The sequence below is a fragment of the Sitodiplosis mosellana genome, unplaced genomic scaffold (genome assembly GCF_009176505.1).
Source record: "Sitodiplosis mosellana isolate CC-2019 unplaced genomic scaffold, AAFC_SMos_1.0 Smas_scaffold_6165, whole genome shotgun sequence".
NCBI classification, from domain to species: Eukaryota; Metazoa; Arthropoda; class Insecta; order Diptera; family Cecidomyiidae; genus Sitodiplosis; species Sitodiplosis mosellana.
Genome location: NW_022601406.1, coordinates 1444963 through 1459248, shown reverse-complemented (window position 1 = coordinate 1459248; position 14286 = coordinate 1444963). Strand labels below are relative to the sequence as shown.

General features: G+C 33.5%; 1 protein-coding gene across 1 annotated transcript; it reads left to right on the top strand.

The window, feature by feature from the left end:
* The first annotated feature begins 5822 nt into the window (after nucleotides 1–5822).
* LOC129574688 (inner centromere protein-like) lies at nucleotides 5823–9944 on the top strand. The gene is made up of 11 exons (XM_055457052.1): nucleotides 5823–6212; nucleotides 6511–6625; nucleotides 6786–6928; nucleotides 7082–7528; nucleotides 7706–7921; nucleotides 7997–8319; nucleotides 8432–8537; nucleotides 8604–8729; nucleotides 8827–8937; nucleotides 9034–9140; nucleotides 9247–9944. The coding sequence occupies exons 1-11, from the start codon at nucleotides 6132–6134 to the stop codon at nucleotides 9671–9673; spliced, it is 2202 nt and encodes a 733-aa protein (XP_055313027.1). The 5' UTR covers nucleotides 5823–6131; the 3' UTR covers nucleotides 9674–9944.
* The last annotated feature ends 4342 nt before the right edge of the window (nucleotides 9945–14286 follow it).

Genomic DNA, 14286 nt, shown 5'->3' with positions numbered 1-14286 from the left:
AAAAAACAAAAATATTTGTCGATTCCGAACACAAGCAACTGAACGAGTTTCAAAAGCCCAACAATTGAATGCAAACCGAATAAATTTATTAACAAACATACGATCAAATCTCCTCTTGATACACCAAGGAATAAAAAGACCTAACAAATTATATTATATATATATATACATGTACTATGCGACCCGAGATTTTAGAAAATACATAAACGACTAGACTATATATACACTTAACGACCGTGAACAAAATAAAATTGACAAGAAAATGTTGAATCACACCAAAATTGAAGAAAAAAAGAAGAAGAAGAAGAAGAAGGAGAAGAAAGAATTGGGTCCTAAACAACGTGTTAGTAATTACATTTTATACAATTTATAGTTAAAGAAAACAAAAGCATCGTGTTAATCGATGACGAATATCTCTCGGCTGGAACATTCCACAGCAGCCGAATAACACAGAGACATAATTTATCGGATATGAACCGGATAATATTCAAAGTGTTTCAGAAATTACGATTTTCGCGCTTTGAAAAAAAAGAAATAAACAAACGAACAAAATCGGGACGACGAATAACAACAACCACAACATTGCTTGATCCGAATGGAATGGATTTTCACCATAGAATTTAGAGGAAAATTTTGTATGGTGTATGCGTTACCACTATGAAAATCTCATTCGTACATTTTGTCGTGTGTGTGTTGTATTTGAATCTCCCGCTCTCGTTCTATCTCAGATATGTGACGTTCTTCTCATTTTATTTTCGGTTTTAATTTATCTCTATATATCTCTCTAATCGATATGTCAATCGTACATGTTTGACATTGCAACTATTCTCTATATTCAACACACAGTATTGTTGTTGTATTGCTTGATGAAAAAAAATATAAGACAATGGATCTATTCGATAAACTTCTCATTTTTTCCTTTTTTTATTTTGTTTTTTAATTATAATTGTCACACATTCAGATATTCATGTCTGTCCATTCATGGCTACGCCACAAATCTCTAGATGAAATTTACTCATATTTCCAAAAAAACGACATAAAAGCTATAAAGAAGCTTAAATCTATCTAAATTGAATCGAAATGATGAAAAGATAACAAATAAACAGACCCCAGATTTCTTTTTTTTATACATAATTTATTAGTAAACGATACACACTCGAAACAATGCGCTGGAGAGAGTGATTTCGTATTTTTAGATTTATATGAGAAAAAAAACACAGACACACACAAAAATATTCCTTGATGGATATTGTACTTCCTATAATTGTATGATAATAAAAAAAAACTATGTAAACGGATGATATTTAAGTCGACATATTGTATAAAATAACAACAACAGAATAAATGTGCATTTTATATACAAAACACACAGAATAAAACGAAAGAAAGAATGAAAAAAAAATTTCAACGTATGAAACAATTATCAGCTGCAATAACAATGCTACCGTATTGACGCATTAGGGTGCAGCCTAATTGTGCACAACTCGAATGCTCAACCAGATTCATCAGAGATTTTGGTTGGTTGATTTATACCAGATTTTATTATTTGAGTCATCTCAAGTGACATCGTGAATTATTTTTTCCAAATTTTTTTGTGAATTTTTTTTTTCGAATCCGATGAAATAACCCACTAACAATTGTTAGTGTTCATTAATGATGTGCACAATCAATGAAATCATCAACCATTTCATTGAAATGTGCCGTTTCCAAAACCAGATTTTCAAGAGTGACGGCACCCTTAGACACATTTGGATGAAGAAAAAAAAAACTAGAGTTCTACACTTCATGTAGTGCTCAACAGTTCAAATGGGAGTATCGACCTACAATGAAAAAGAAAATTGGTTCAATCGACCGAAGATGGTGTTTCAACTGGTTGAGATCTGGACAGTGTGCGACAAATAGACAACTTCCTTTGACATATATGTTAAAACTAAATGTAAACCTATTCATAACAACAGAAACACACACACACAATCGAAATACCGTATTTATACCAACCGTAGTTTAACATACATTTTCACAAACACGAATACGAATCGTAAGCAACCATTTACTAAATTGGTACTAGTTGTCGTTACATTTACACATGTTCTTCGACTTTAGACGTTTTCCCATTTTGTTCATGTCCTTCCGCCTGATTTCCATGCATGGACATTTGTTTTCTTCTTTTCTTCACCGTAGCACGTTACAATGTTTTGTACTAAACTTTCTTTCTGTTCAACTTTCAAATTTCTTCTAATTTACATTTTCCTTGAGCCAAAGACTTTGATTTGATGTCTCACTTTAACCCATTAACGCCCAGACAAAAAAAAATCGAATTTTTCTTTCCTCAACTTCAGTCCAAGGCTAAATTGAGCCCTGGAGTGATTTATAGGAAAGTATAGGTATTTTTGGAAAGCCACAACATTATCCATTTTACCTACATATGCCACATGTAAGAAAAATTTAGTGGTAAAACCTCGAAAAGTCAGAAATTTAAAATCTAAAAATAGGACGTTGAGCGTTAATGGGTTAAAAAAAATGAGAGTTTTGTCGTTTGAATTTTTTCGTCTTTTTTTGTCTCCAATTATGAGGGAATTACAAAATTTTGTAGAATCTTTGTTCGATTGTTTTTTCCGAACTAATTTCAACTCTTTTTTTGTTCGAGTATCAAAAAATTTCGTTTCTATCATTAAAAAAAATATCTATGAAATTTTTGAACACTAGCCGCTAGCCCAAATCGATATTGCTAAACAAGAAATGAGTAGATAATGGACGAACTGATTTTCACTAAGTAGTTTAAGTAATCAATTGTCCCCCGAATCCAATGTACACGTATTTGATTTCGATGGTAAAATGTTAAATCTCATAGCAACTGTATGATAATTCTTGATTTTCTTTCTTTCTGTGTTTGTTTTTTTTTTATACTTAACATTGCACTTCGGCACACATTTCCCCTTTATATACTTAGGGTATTAAATTCCCCTTCTACGCACACACACCTTCCGATTTATATAAATCTCTTGATGACAAAAACAAAAAGTGGTTTATTTTTGTTTTGGTGTATACATTTTTTATACGAAACTTTTATGATATATTGATTGCATTTTTGTCGAGAAAAGCATCCGATTCCGAATGTGGCACAAATTGGTTGAAACGGTTCATACGTTTTCTTATTTTTTATTATTGGTTGTCGTAAACATATTTGTCGGCAAAACAAGAGAAAATAATCACACTTTGCAAAGTGAATTTTAAATTAAAAAAATTTTCGAAGTAAAATATTCAGTGAAAATAAAACACCGAATCGAAAGAGAAAACAAAAAAACAGTGAATCGAATTACGAATAGAATAATTTGTCTTCTGTTGTGACAAAAACGAAGAATATATAAAAATTAATATGGATATTGTGCATCAAATTAAAGACTTATTTACTTATAAAACAAATGTAATTATTAAATAACAAAAAGAAGAAAGAAAATCACTCGCAAATTGCGATCAAATTTCCAAATAACAACAACAAACAAATTCTAGACGTTTTTTAAAATGAAAATGATTATAGATGTAAATTTATTGAAAACGGCATTCGTTTTTTTAAAGCATTTGAACAAACAAACAAAAATTACAGACATTTAAACTAACGAGAAAAAAAAAGATGCTAAAATAAAATATAAAAGCAGAAAATATCATACGATTCGATGCAGCCATCTCGCAGCCGAAATGGCACACCAATTATTTATTATGATGTAATAAAGAAAGAAAAAGAAACAAAAATCTATTGAATACTAATATGATCGCATTTTTTTTTCTCTATCTCGCGCTCGTCTGTAAAACCTATTGACTTACTTTTACTATGCAGACGAACGTTATGAATACGGTCAGATTTGTCCGTATCAATATGTGTTTTGAAAAGAAAAAAAACCCGAACATTTTCCAATTCCAATGAAAAATAATAGCCCTACAATTCGTGTAGCGCTAAAAACGAGGGACGATTTTTTCCGGTTCTACCTGTACCAATCGTCATTCATACTTTATACAGTAGCATTTCGAACGAAACAAATTTAACGTACCACTTAAAATAGCCGAAGATCAAAGAAAAATGCGTAGAAAAGAATAAAAAAAACATTACTAAATGATACCGGTGCGAGTGAGAATGGGGTCAATGAGGAAATATATTTCCTTTTTTTTCATATATTAAAGCTGTTGATAGTTGCTTAAATGTATTATATTTATTGAAAATATGAAGAAAAAAACGAAATGACGCAAATCGAATTAAAAAACCACAAACACACACAGACACACACACACATTATGAACAAGAAAAATCAAATTAAAATAAATGATAGCTCGAGTGATATATGCGATTACTCGGAATGAATGGAACGTGAAAAAAAAGAGTCTAGATATTAATTGCTATTAAATGAAATAGATTTCAGAAACACAAAAATTAAACACACAACTACAAGAAAGAAAAAAAAAAAGCAACAACTTTAAATTATATGCTACCAAACATTGTTTAAATAAAAAATACTTAAATTTATCTGAAATATACATAAAGAACAAATACAATGAATATTTGATAAAAAAAAAAATAATGAAAATATGGACAAAATCACAACGTTTGCATTTTGTCGCTAAACAACTCGTGCTTTTTTTGGGTTCTGCATTTGCTTTTCGCTGTTTTCGTTGCTTCTCTGTTCATTTTGTTGTTAGCATTGAAGGCACACTGCCCGCCCGCACGTTGCATACTTCTCTTTTCTGTGTTTGCCATTTGTTTTCCGTTCAATGGTAAGTGATTCTCTGCATTTAAGTAATTTTTTATTCAATTTTTTGCATTACGATATTTTTTCATTTTCAAACTTATAACATTTTTTGTGAATGCCTCTTATTTGCCTACCCTTTTTTGCCGAATGTCTTCTGAGAATACAAATGTATTTTACACTGATTTTTGAATGCGCACTCGATATACACACTCTATTAAGGTTCACGAACTAAGAGAAATCAAAATGTCATCCATTTCTATGAACAAAAACCAAATATTTCCAATTTCAAACTAACAATATGTCTCTTTTGAGGGAAAACAAATAGCCAAAAGTCGTTTTCTTTCCGGGTAGAACTTAATGCAATCGCACTCCAAATCATTGTTGATTATATTTGTCGGAGCAGAACATATACCGAATATTGTGCAAGGGAAATTTCACCAAAGAGTTAAAAAAGAAACGAAAACAGAAAACATAAGAAGAAAACGAGCAATGCAACAAATATTATGATAAGGAATTTATAAATTTATATAAACTCAAATTTCAAGCGAATAAACTATGAGGAATAAAGATATACATGTTTGCATTTATTTTCAGCTGAATTTCAGGATTTCTATGTAAATTTTCATTTAAATTGATCAATTTCAAGCATTTTTCTGTGGTTTTTATCCCCATCAATTATTCATTTCTTGAATTGTGTATAAATTTCTGGAATTCGGATTTATTTAGATAAAATTTCATCAGAATTCAAAGAATTCGGATTCAGTACAAGTGAGTACAATCCATTTCATGCACAAATACATTTGACCCAACTTTCTTTCGATTTGAAAAAAATAACCTGTATTACCGACGCTATTTACACATATGTAATATGCATTACCATATTTGGTGAATAGTTCAGAAGTGGAGAGTTGATGGATAGAGTTGGAATGAAAACGTGCTTAGAATGAAGAATTACCTATTTTAATATCATCTTTTGTACATTTCATTTTGAAAAAAATTCCATTCAAAAATTTGATTTCATCCAATAGAACAACGAATCAGCCGAATTGACGAAGTTTTTAACGAACATCATCTACAACTGTCATTGCGATGAGCGCCAATGGAGGAGCCAACTTCACGCGAGTCCGTTTAAATTTTAAATTTCGACGGAGGCTTATGTTAGTTTTGCACTGGTCACAAAACAAGCACTATTGTTCAGCTGTGAAAATTGTTCGTCATTGACTTGAGTCGTTTTTTTTATATTCGTTTAATGTGAATTGTTAACTGTTTTTTTTGTGTAGATTGATGAAAATAGTTTTTAAATTGCAAACAAATAGTAAATTCTATGAATTGATCGATCAAAACAAAAAAGATAGACGAAAATCTTAGATATATTTGGACAGAACTGATATAATGGAGTCATTTTCGAAAGATATCCATGCGATTTTACGTGAACTCAATCAATCCGAACGAGAAGCTGATGAATTAATTTCGGTAATTAAATTATTGTATTCTTTTTGTGTGAATTTTGTGAATGGAATTGCAAAAACTAAATCATGAAAGAATAAAATTTCTTGGTTTGCGTCAGCACAGGTTTTGACAGTTCACATAGTTTCGATTTGATATGAGTGTGTCTGTTGACATGAGATTATTAAATGGATAAAAAAGACAGTTGTGATTTGAAAATTGAAACTTCAACTGATTTTCTTGAATGTTAATTAATGTAAAATAGAAAAATGATACGATCGGAATGGAAATATGGGAAAATTAACGCATTTCAATCATATTGCAGGGTTTCAAGAAAGGATTCGATGAAGTTATACAAAAATATGTTCAAACAAAAAGTACTCCAGTGAAGCCGAGCAAGAAGAAAGCCAAAGGCCGAACGGAAAAAGCTGATAATTATGGTGAGCCAAGGCAAATGCACGGTGGTGCCCATTTCAAAATGAACACTTTCGCCGTTGATAAGTTTTGATAAGGTTTCAATTGATAAAACAACGAAGCAATCGCTTGAATATCATTCAATGAATCGGGTTGTGGTGCTAATTTTGATTATTTGATCCCCAGATGACAGTATTTCATCGACAAATTCGTCGCGGAGTACGAATACGGTAACCAGAGTGACTGTATTGAATGATCATCAATCAGCTGATGATGAGCCGGCTCTATTGCGGCCAACTCGCACCGGTCGAGCTAAACCAACGTGCTATGTATGTATTGAAAAACCGTTTGAGACTTTTTTCGAAGTTTTCGATCAGTTTACTAAGATTTTAGCCAATTTTTGATTACAATTCGAAATCGAATCGCAACAAAAGCATCAAAATATTCCAAATAAACATAGAGAAATGGTTTGAAAATTTCAGAAAGAGCCGCCGTTGAATTCAAAAATGCGTCGAGATGGCACATTGACAGTTGTGAATGTGAAAACGGAACGAACATCAACCGATGGACGGCCGGACAAGCCAAAAGCGAGCGAAGACAAGGAAAATGAACCCGAGCGACCGGTTCGTATTAAGAAGGAAAAGATTGATGAACCAATTGCAACGAAACCAACAGCCAATAAAACAACCACCCGCTCAACAGAAATAGATGGTAGCAAGAAACCATCGAATGATGACTCAAATGATTCGTTGGAAATTGTTCCAATGGAAACGAATCCAACGATTGAATTGTCGGATGAAGAAACGGGTAATGATGGTAGCAAAATGCCACCACCAGCATTCGTTCCACCGATCAAGCCGGTAAAAGAAAAGAAAGCACCAGTCGAGAAAAAGATTCGATCAACACGGTCCAAACAGCCAAAACGCAAGGTATTTTTTTTTTTATTTGACCCACCTTTTGCTTGGAAAATTCATGAAATTGATTTTTTACTCCATTTTTTTCCTTCATTCTAAGAAAATAATGTTCTTAGTTGTTTTGGCGCACGATTGAAAGAAATACCAATTGCATCTTAAACCTTCACCCTCTTACTTTTTTCTCTTTTACAGATCAAACAGGAGCCAGTTTCGGAGAGTGAAGATGAAGGTGTGTCTAGTACAAATAATGCAGACAGTGAAGCAAGTAGCAACACGGCCGTTGAGGAAAAAACCGTTCGGTCCAGTCGAAGTGCATCGGAAAAATCGAAAACCAATCGTCCTCTCAACACAAGCGGTGAATCGTTATACGAAGATGCAATGTCACAGCCGTTAGTCAATACGGCAAATGTAAGCATAAAATCCGACTTAAGACTGAGTCGTTTAGTATCTAAAAATATGTATATATTCATTTTCGCCATGCAGAAGCCACAATGTGATGCAACATTTGTGACAACGGTGGACGAAACGGAAAAAGAGCAACTTTCACCAAGGGGAACATACATAATACCGAAAGGTGGTGATGGTATCGATGGTCCAAATGCAACGTTCAATGTTGAACAAACGGCAAAGGCCACTGCGAATCGCGCAATAAATGATCAAACCGTTGTTGTTGGTGGTACAAAAGGTGCAGCAGGTTCAAAAGTGTCGGCTAGCAGTATTATGACTGAAGATGACTCCGATTCGGATACTGGCACTCGAAAATACAATGGGCTGAAAACAAAGAAGAATCCAAAGGAATTGTTCAAGTAAGTGGAATTGTCTAAATTTTCATGTGAATTTTAAGGCATTTTACAATCGTATCGCTTCATAGAGCCGCTTCTATTCGTTGTTAATAACAAAATCTCTTCATTATTTCAGTCCATGCACATCGAAACCAAACATCAAACAACGGGTTGAAGCATTTGAAAAATTGCAAACTCCACAGAAGGAGACACGCACCAGAGCAGCACGAGTTGAAAGCGAAGTATGATTTCAATCAAATGTTGTAACAATTTGGAGGATATTTCGTAATTTCTACGTATCATTTCAGAAATCCAAATTAACTTATGGCTCAGCACATACTCGCACCAATTCGGCCACACGTTATGCTCAATCGATACCGAAGCCAGTACTCACCAAATCGCAAAGTGTTGAGGAAATTCGTAAAAAGGCGCAGGTAAACAAATCCTTTGCAATTAGTTTGATGGGTATTGTTGGGAATGGGTCGAAATAGTTGAATGAAATTCAATACTGTTGTGTAATTTTCACACCAGGCGGTAGCGGACGAAAAGAAGAAGAAACAAGATGATAAATTGCGAAAAGCGCAGCAATTACGCGAAGCGCAAGACCGGGAGAAGGCTGAAAAACAACGCAAACTACTACAAGTAAATGAATAATTTTGGATTTTCAAACTTTGCCATCAAAGTGACATCAGCTTACATTTTTCTCATCATTTGACAATTTTTTCTTTCATTCCACAGGAAAAAGAGCAACGGGCGCGAGAAAAGGAGAAGCAAAAGCAACAGGAAGAATTGCTAAGATTGCAGGAGCAAAAACGTAAAGAAGCTGAACGTGAACAAAAGCGAAAGTAAGTGCATAATCAAATTTTCGTTCAAGACATTCCCGCGTTTTTTCCTGCTCAATTCCAGAATGTTCACGAAAATAATAAACTCCGTTCGTTCGTTGAATTACAGAGAGGCGCAGTTAGCAAAGAAAGCAGCGGCTGATCGTAAAGAGCAAGAGCATTATCTACGGGTGTTGGCCGAGAAGAAGGCAATGCAAGAGCAGCTCAAACTGAATAAAATGAAAGCGGAAGAACAGCGCAAGAAGAATGCATACAATTTTGATATGCTGGATAGTGGTGATTCAACGGATGACGAAGGGAAAACGTCAAGCAAACGACCGACACCACCATCGTGGAGTACATCACATAATCGTTATGCGTTTGTTATGGCCCAAGCGCGTGTTAGCACCAAAATTACGGACAAATTCTTTTCGGTAGCACCGCATGAAGTCGATTTACGTGAGATTTTCCCGAGTATCGACGAAAAATACTTGCGCCGAAATTCAAGCGCCGTTTGGAATTCACCACCTCGCTATTCACTATTGCCGAAATATTAATAGGTCTTTCTTATCCACCTATCCAGGGAGAGATATATTCATTTATTTTTATTATGTCATGTCGGTTCTATTCCATTAAATATTCATTTCTCTTAACCATTTTTATTTGCCATTCAAACCCAAAACCGTTTCGATCCGATTGAAGACTATGTGCATGTCTTAGTTTGTAGTGAATTTAGAATTTATTTAAGTAAATAAGACTAACAATGGAAATTATTGCAAAATTGTTCGAAAATCATGAAATAAAAACACAAATTATCCACAAAATAAACTTCCATTTGGCGATCACTTACAGTTTTTATAAAAAACTTTATCGTTTCAACTCGTTTGTGCAATTGCTAAAAATGTGATTGCTAAAAAATTTGCATTAACGCTGTAATATATACTGTGTTCCAAAAATATCATATAATGCTGCATTTGCACTTTCGCGTGCATATAGCGCGATTCAATAAAAACACAACACTTTTATTCTTTTACTCTGCTTTTTTCCCAAGAATATTTCTGAAAGTTGTCATTTTTACTGGAAGTTGTCTATTCTAAAACTTCACTTCAGGTTGACTTTGTTGTTCTGCATTATTATTTCTGCATTAAAAAAAATATCGAATTGAATTAGAAAAACGGTTTTCTGATTTGTTGTAAAATGAATTTATGAAATATTTACTTTTTTTAGCTTCATCTCTTTCGTTAAGATATTTTTTGAATTCTTCATCCCTTTTGTCTTTAGAGTGCGCACAATCGACTTTACATTTGACGGTAGACCATGCCTTCGCGTTTTCTATGTCTCAGTCTTCCTTTTTTATTTGTGCTCGAGATTCCGCTAGAGCCTGGGCTTGGATTCTTTTTGCCGTTGTTCATCGTTCGGGGTTATTCAATACGAATGAAATTGAAGTCCAATGACAATGTTGAAATGAAATAAAAAGTGTTTGTTCAGCATATTGAGCCAACCTTGATATTTACCTGTCGTTTGATAGTTATTTATCAAACATTGCATACCTTGGTTATTTCGAACAACGAAACTAAGAAAATTATGTATGACAATTAATAAACTCACCACTTAGCGAATTTATCACAACTGATGGTGAACTTTAAAAAAAAAATACTGTTATCTGATACTTACCTATAACGGTCGATAAATTCAAAGAAAAATATAATGCGATTTTATACGAGAGAGGTGCGTTTGGAGTTTTTTAAAGATTCTTTCCGTGACTCAGGCTGGGTAATTTAACATACAAAAAACAATCAAATTAATATTATTACATCATTTGATAATTAATAATAATTATAATTTGCAGGAAACGCCAGTGAGGGCATCGTTAGGTGCGATCCATCAAATAGTTGCTTTTACCACCATGGCAAACCATTTCCGGCTGCATAGCAGTGAAAATTCCCAAAAATGATTTTTATGCTGATAAAGAAATCCGTTGTCAAAGTTTCGTTCGTATGCAGGGAACACTTGCAAATGATTGCAAAATCGAATACGTACAAGTAAATATACTGTTGTTTTTCTTGTTGTAATTGCAATTTTATCTAGTTTAAAATGTTCGTTGAATTTATTGATTTGTTTAGGAAAATCTTGTAACTTCATGCTTGGACTTGGATGTAATATACTCGACTTCTTACGAATCGCTAAATATTTATATTCCGGAGAAATGGTAGCGCTCGCTTTGAAATAGGTCCTGATGGCATCTTGCCAATATTTGGTGATCAAATGTGTGCCGCGGACGTTCGCTTCAATCAAACTCCGCAACTCGGCATTTTACATTCATTATTTTATTGTCCACACAATTTTGTCCTCAATTGCCTAGCGTCGCTCAATCCACACTGGGACAACGACAAATTATTCTAGGAGAGCCGACGCATTACCATTGCATGCTATCAACATATAACATATTACGAATGGTTGCCGCTAGTATTGGGTACACTATATTTTGGAAGAAAAAAACTTAACACAATTCCTTTTCTAACCACAATATAATGATTATATTTAAGTATGATCCTCACGTCAATCCAACGACATTGCATGAGTCTGCAAATTGCGCGTTCCGATGGTTCCATGCAAATATCCCGTCAAGACTACTCCCCTGGGGTACTAATTGATGATTTAGCTTTAAAATGTGTTAATTTTTTCTAATATAAGTAATTATTTTTAAAAATTAAACAGATCAGGAGCTTGTTTGTGAAAATGCCATACAAAGACAAAGAAACTGGTGCTGATACACTTTTATATGATGTGATGCGTGGACGTTGCGGTGGAATTTGTCCTTTCATTGAATTCTTTCCTCTATGCATTTATTATATGTGAAAATTCCTTTGAAAATCAATAATGAATGCTTCAATTTCTGTCATTGATTGCGAATCGCTTTTATAACATTGAAAATTTAATTTTAAAATTGGGAATCAAATGAATTTTATGGAATCGTGCTGTTCGTTAGGGTAATTAAGTTACACCTGTACCACATACAATGTATACTGAAAAAATTTCTCCTTAAAGCCAAAACCGTTATCGTCTTTGGAATTTGTTTGGTTCTTTGGAAAATTATACCACAAATTTTGGAACATAATCAGAGATTAGTCATTGTTTTTCTAATCCTCATCCTCTTTATTCGGATTTTTTCTTAAATAAATGTGAAAATGATGCTGTTCAGTGTGAACTGCTGGTTTTTAGTCTAGACGGTCATGAAAACAATCAAGCAAGCAAATCTCAATCCACGGTCTTTTTTCAAATGACAATTTTGAAAAATGTTCCTTCATAGTTGCTCGTCTCAGGTAATTTGCTGTTTGATACTGCGATTTGGTCGACCTCATTTATAATTAGACCTCATAACTATCGTTCAATTTTTCATTTGAAATGAATGTATTTTTGAAAACTCTCGGTTAGAGTGGTTTCACCCAAAAATATTCGACCAAAAATGACAGAATCTAAGAATGACCGTTACGAATGTTCTTTGTGGTTTTTTCAAGGGTTGAAGGTTAGTTTCGACTGAAGTTTCTAATTACGGTGTCGTGCATCTATGATCCGTGTACCTGTAAATGAAGGTATATGGCAAATCCGTAGAATGGTCGACTGGGTGTATGTGTTTGTGTGGTGTGTGCGGAGTTTTTTTCTTCATTTTTGTTTTCTCTCAAACCGAATTATAAACAGCAGGACAATTTAGTTTTAAAGGCAGTTCCTGTTTGACTGCTGAAGATTGCTTTACTCTTTTTTACAAATTTATACTATTCATTCAATCATAACTAACAAATACAACCACTAAGTGTAGTGTGTAAACTTCTTTCGTTAAATTTTTCGATCAATTGGTTTGAGTCACGAAGAAATGAGAATAAATAAAGAAAACTGAATTGTTCTAGTTTCATAAAACGGTAAGTCAGAGAAACTGAAAATATTCTATACTAATTTACAGAATATACCGAAAAAGACGAGAATTTATCTCTTGCAATTTCAATGTGTATATAATTAATCGATAATTTTTATTTTTACATTGACAGTTCATCAGAAAAATAAAGAAAAACGATGAAATTCACCGGTCTTAATATTGATTGCCTTGAAATTGTGTTCGAGTATCTAGAACTGATTGATCTATTGAATGTGGCCGATACAAACAAACGACTAAATAAAGCTGCTGAACTCGTGTTTGCTCGCAAGTATGGTGATGAATATATTGTGCTATTGAATTGTTTTAGTTATAATAGGATTTCCCGGGATCAAATATTCAAAATTGAAGGCAAAATAATTTCGATCGCAGATTTAAAAGCTAGTTTGCAGTTATTACGTTGTTTTGGACGTGTGATTTTTTGCATATTCTTTAACTATTTACCAGGTGACGTTGAATATCTACCTGAAATTGATCGGAAATTGTTAACTTACGTCAACAGTTATTGTGCTGAGTACTTGAAAGAATTGCTTATAAAACGAAATGAATTGCTAAAGTATTTATGCAAGCCATTCCCGAACGTTGTTTATGTTTCTTTCGAATATTGTACACACACTATTTTTGATAGTTGCATCAACACATTGTTCCCTAAAAATTAAAAAAATAAGGTACAGTCATTCGGCAGACGATCTATCATTTTTCGACATTAACACAAAACACATTCCGCATTTGGAACATATGGATATCCGCGAATGGATTTACGCGGAATACATTCCTGGTGAAACGGTGCTAGATTTGTTGCAACTGAATCCGCAGTTGAAATGTCTAACCATCTTCACTGCTAAAGAAGACAGTAAATTGAGTGTAAATTTAATTCGGGATGCAGTTGATAGCTTGCAAAATATTGAACAACTTCACATCACCCTAATGCCCATCACATTGATCAACGACAGTGATAATTTCATACGCATGAAAAGCGTAAAAACATTCGAAGTTTTTGTTCAGTCACTTGGTGATTTGTCAGTACAGTTACTACCATTTTCATTTGATCATCTCGAAGAATTCATCTTTAAATTTGCAGAGATTGACAGAGAATTCGCTTTTGAACAGTTTTTTGACTTTGTTGACAAACATCCAACAATAACACAGCTATGGCTTCAACAAGCCGTAGGCTCAGTTGTTATGGACTGGTCTAAATTAGCGATATCTTTGCCATTCTTGGTTGAAGTTAATATATTAGAC

Bases quoted from the DNA above. Each gene is read 5' to 3' on its own strand.
- LOC129574688 (XM_055457052.1), top strand. From the start codon at position 6,132: ATGGAGTCATTTTCGAAAGATATCCATGCGATTTTACGTGAACTCAAT. The intron at 7,922-7,996 runs GTAAGCATAAAA...TTCGCCATGCAG, and splicing joins CGTTAGTCAATACGGCAAAT to AAGCCACAATGTGATGCAAC. The intron at 8,938-9,033 runs GTAAATGAATAA...TTCATTCCACAG, and splicing joins AACAACGCAAACTACTACAA to GAAAAAGAGCAACGGGCGCG.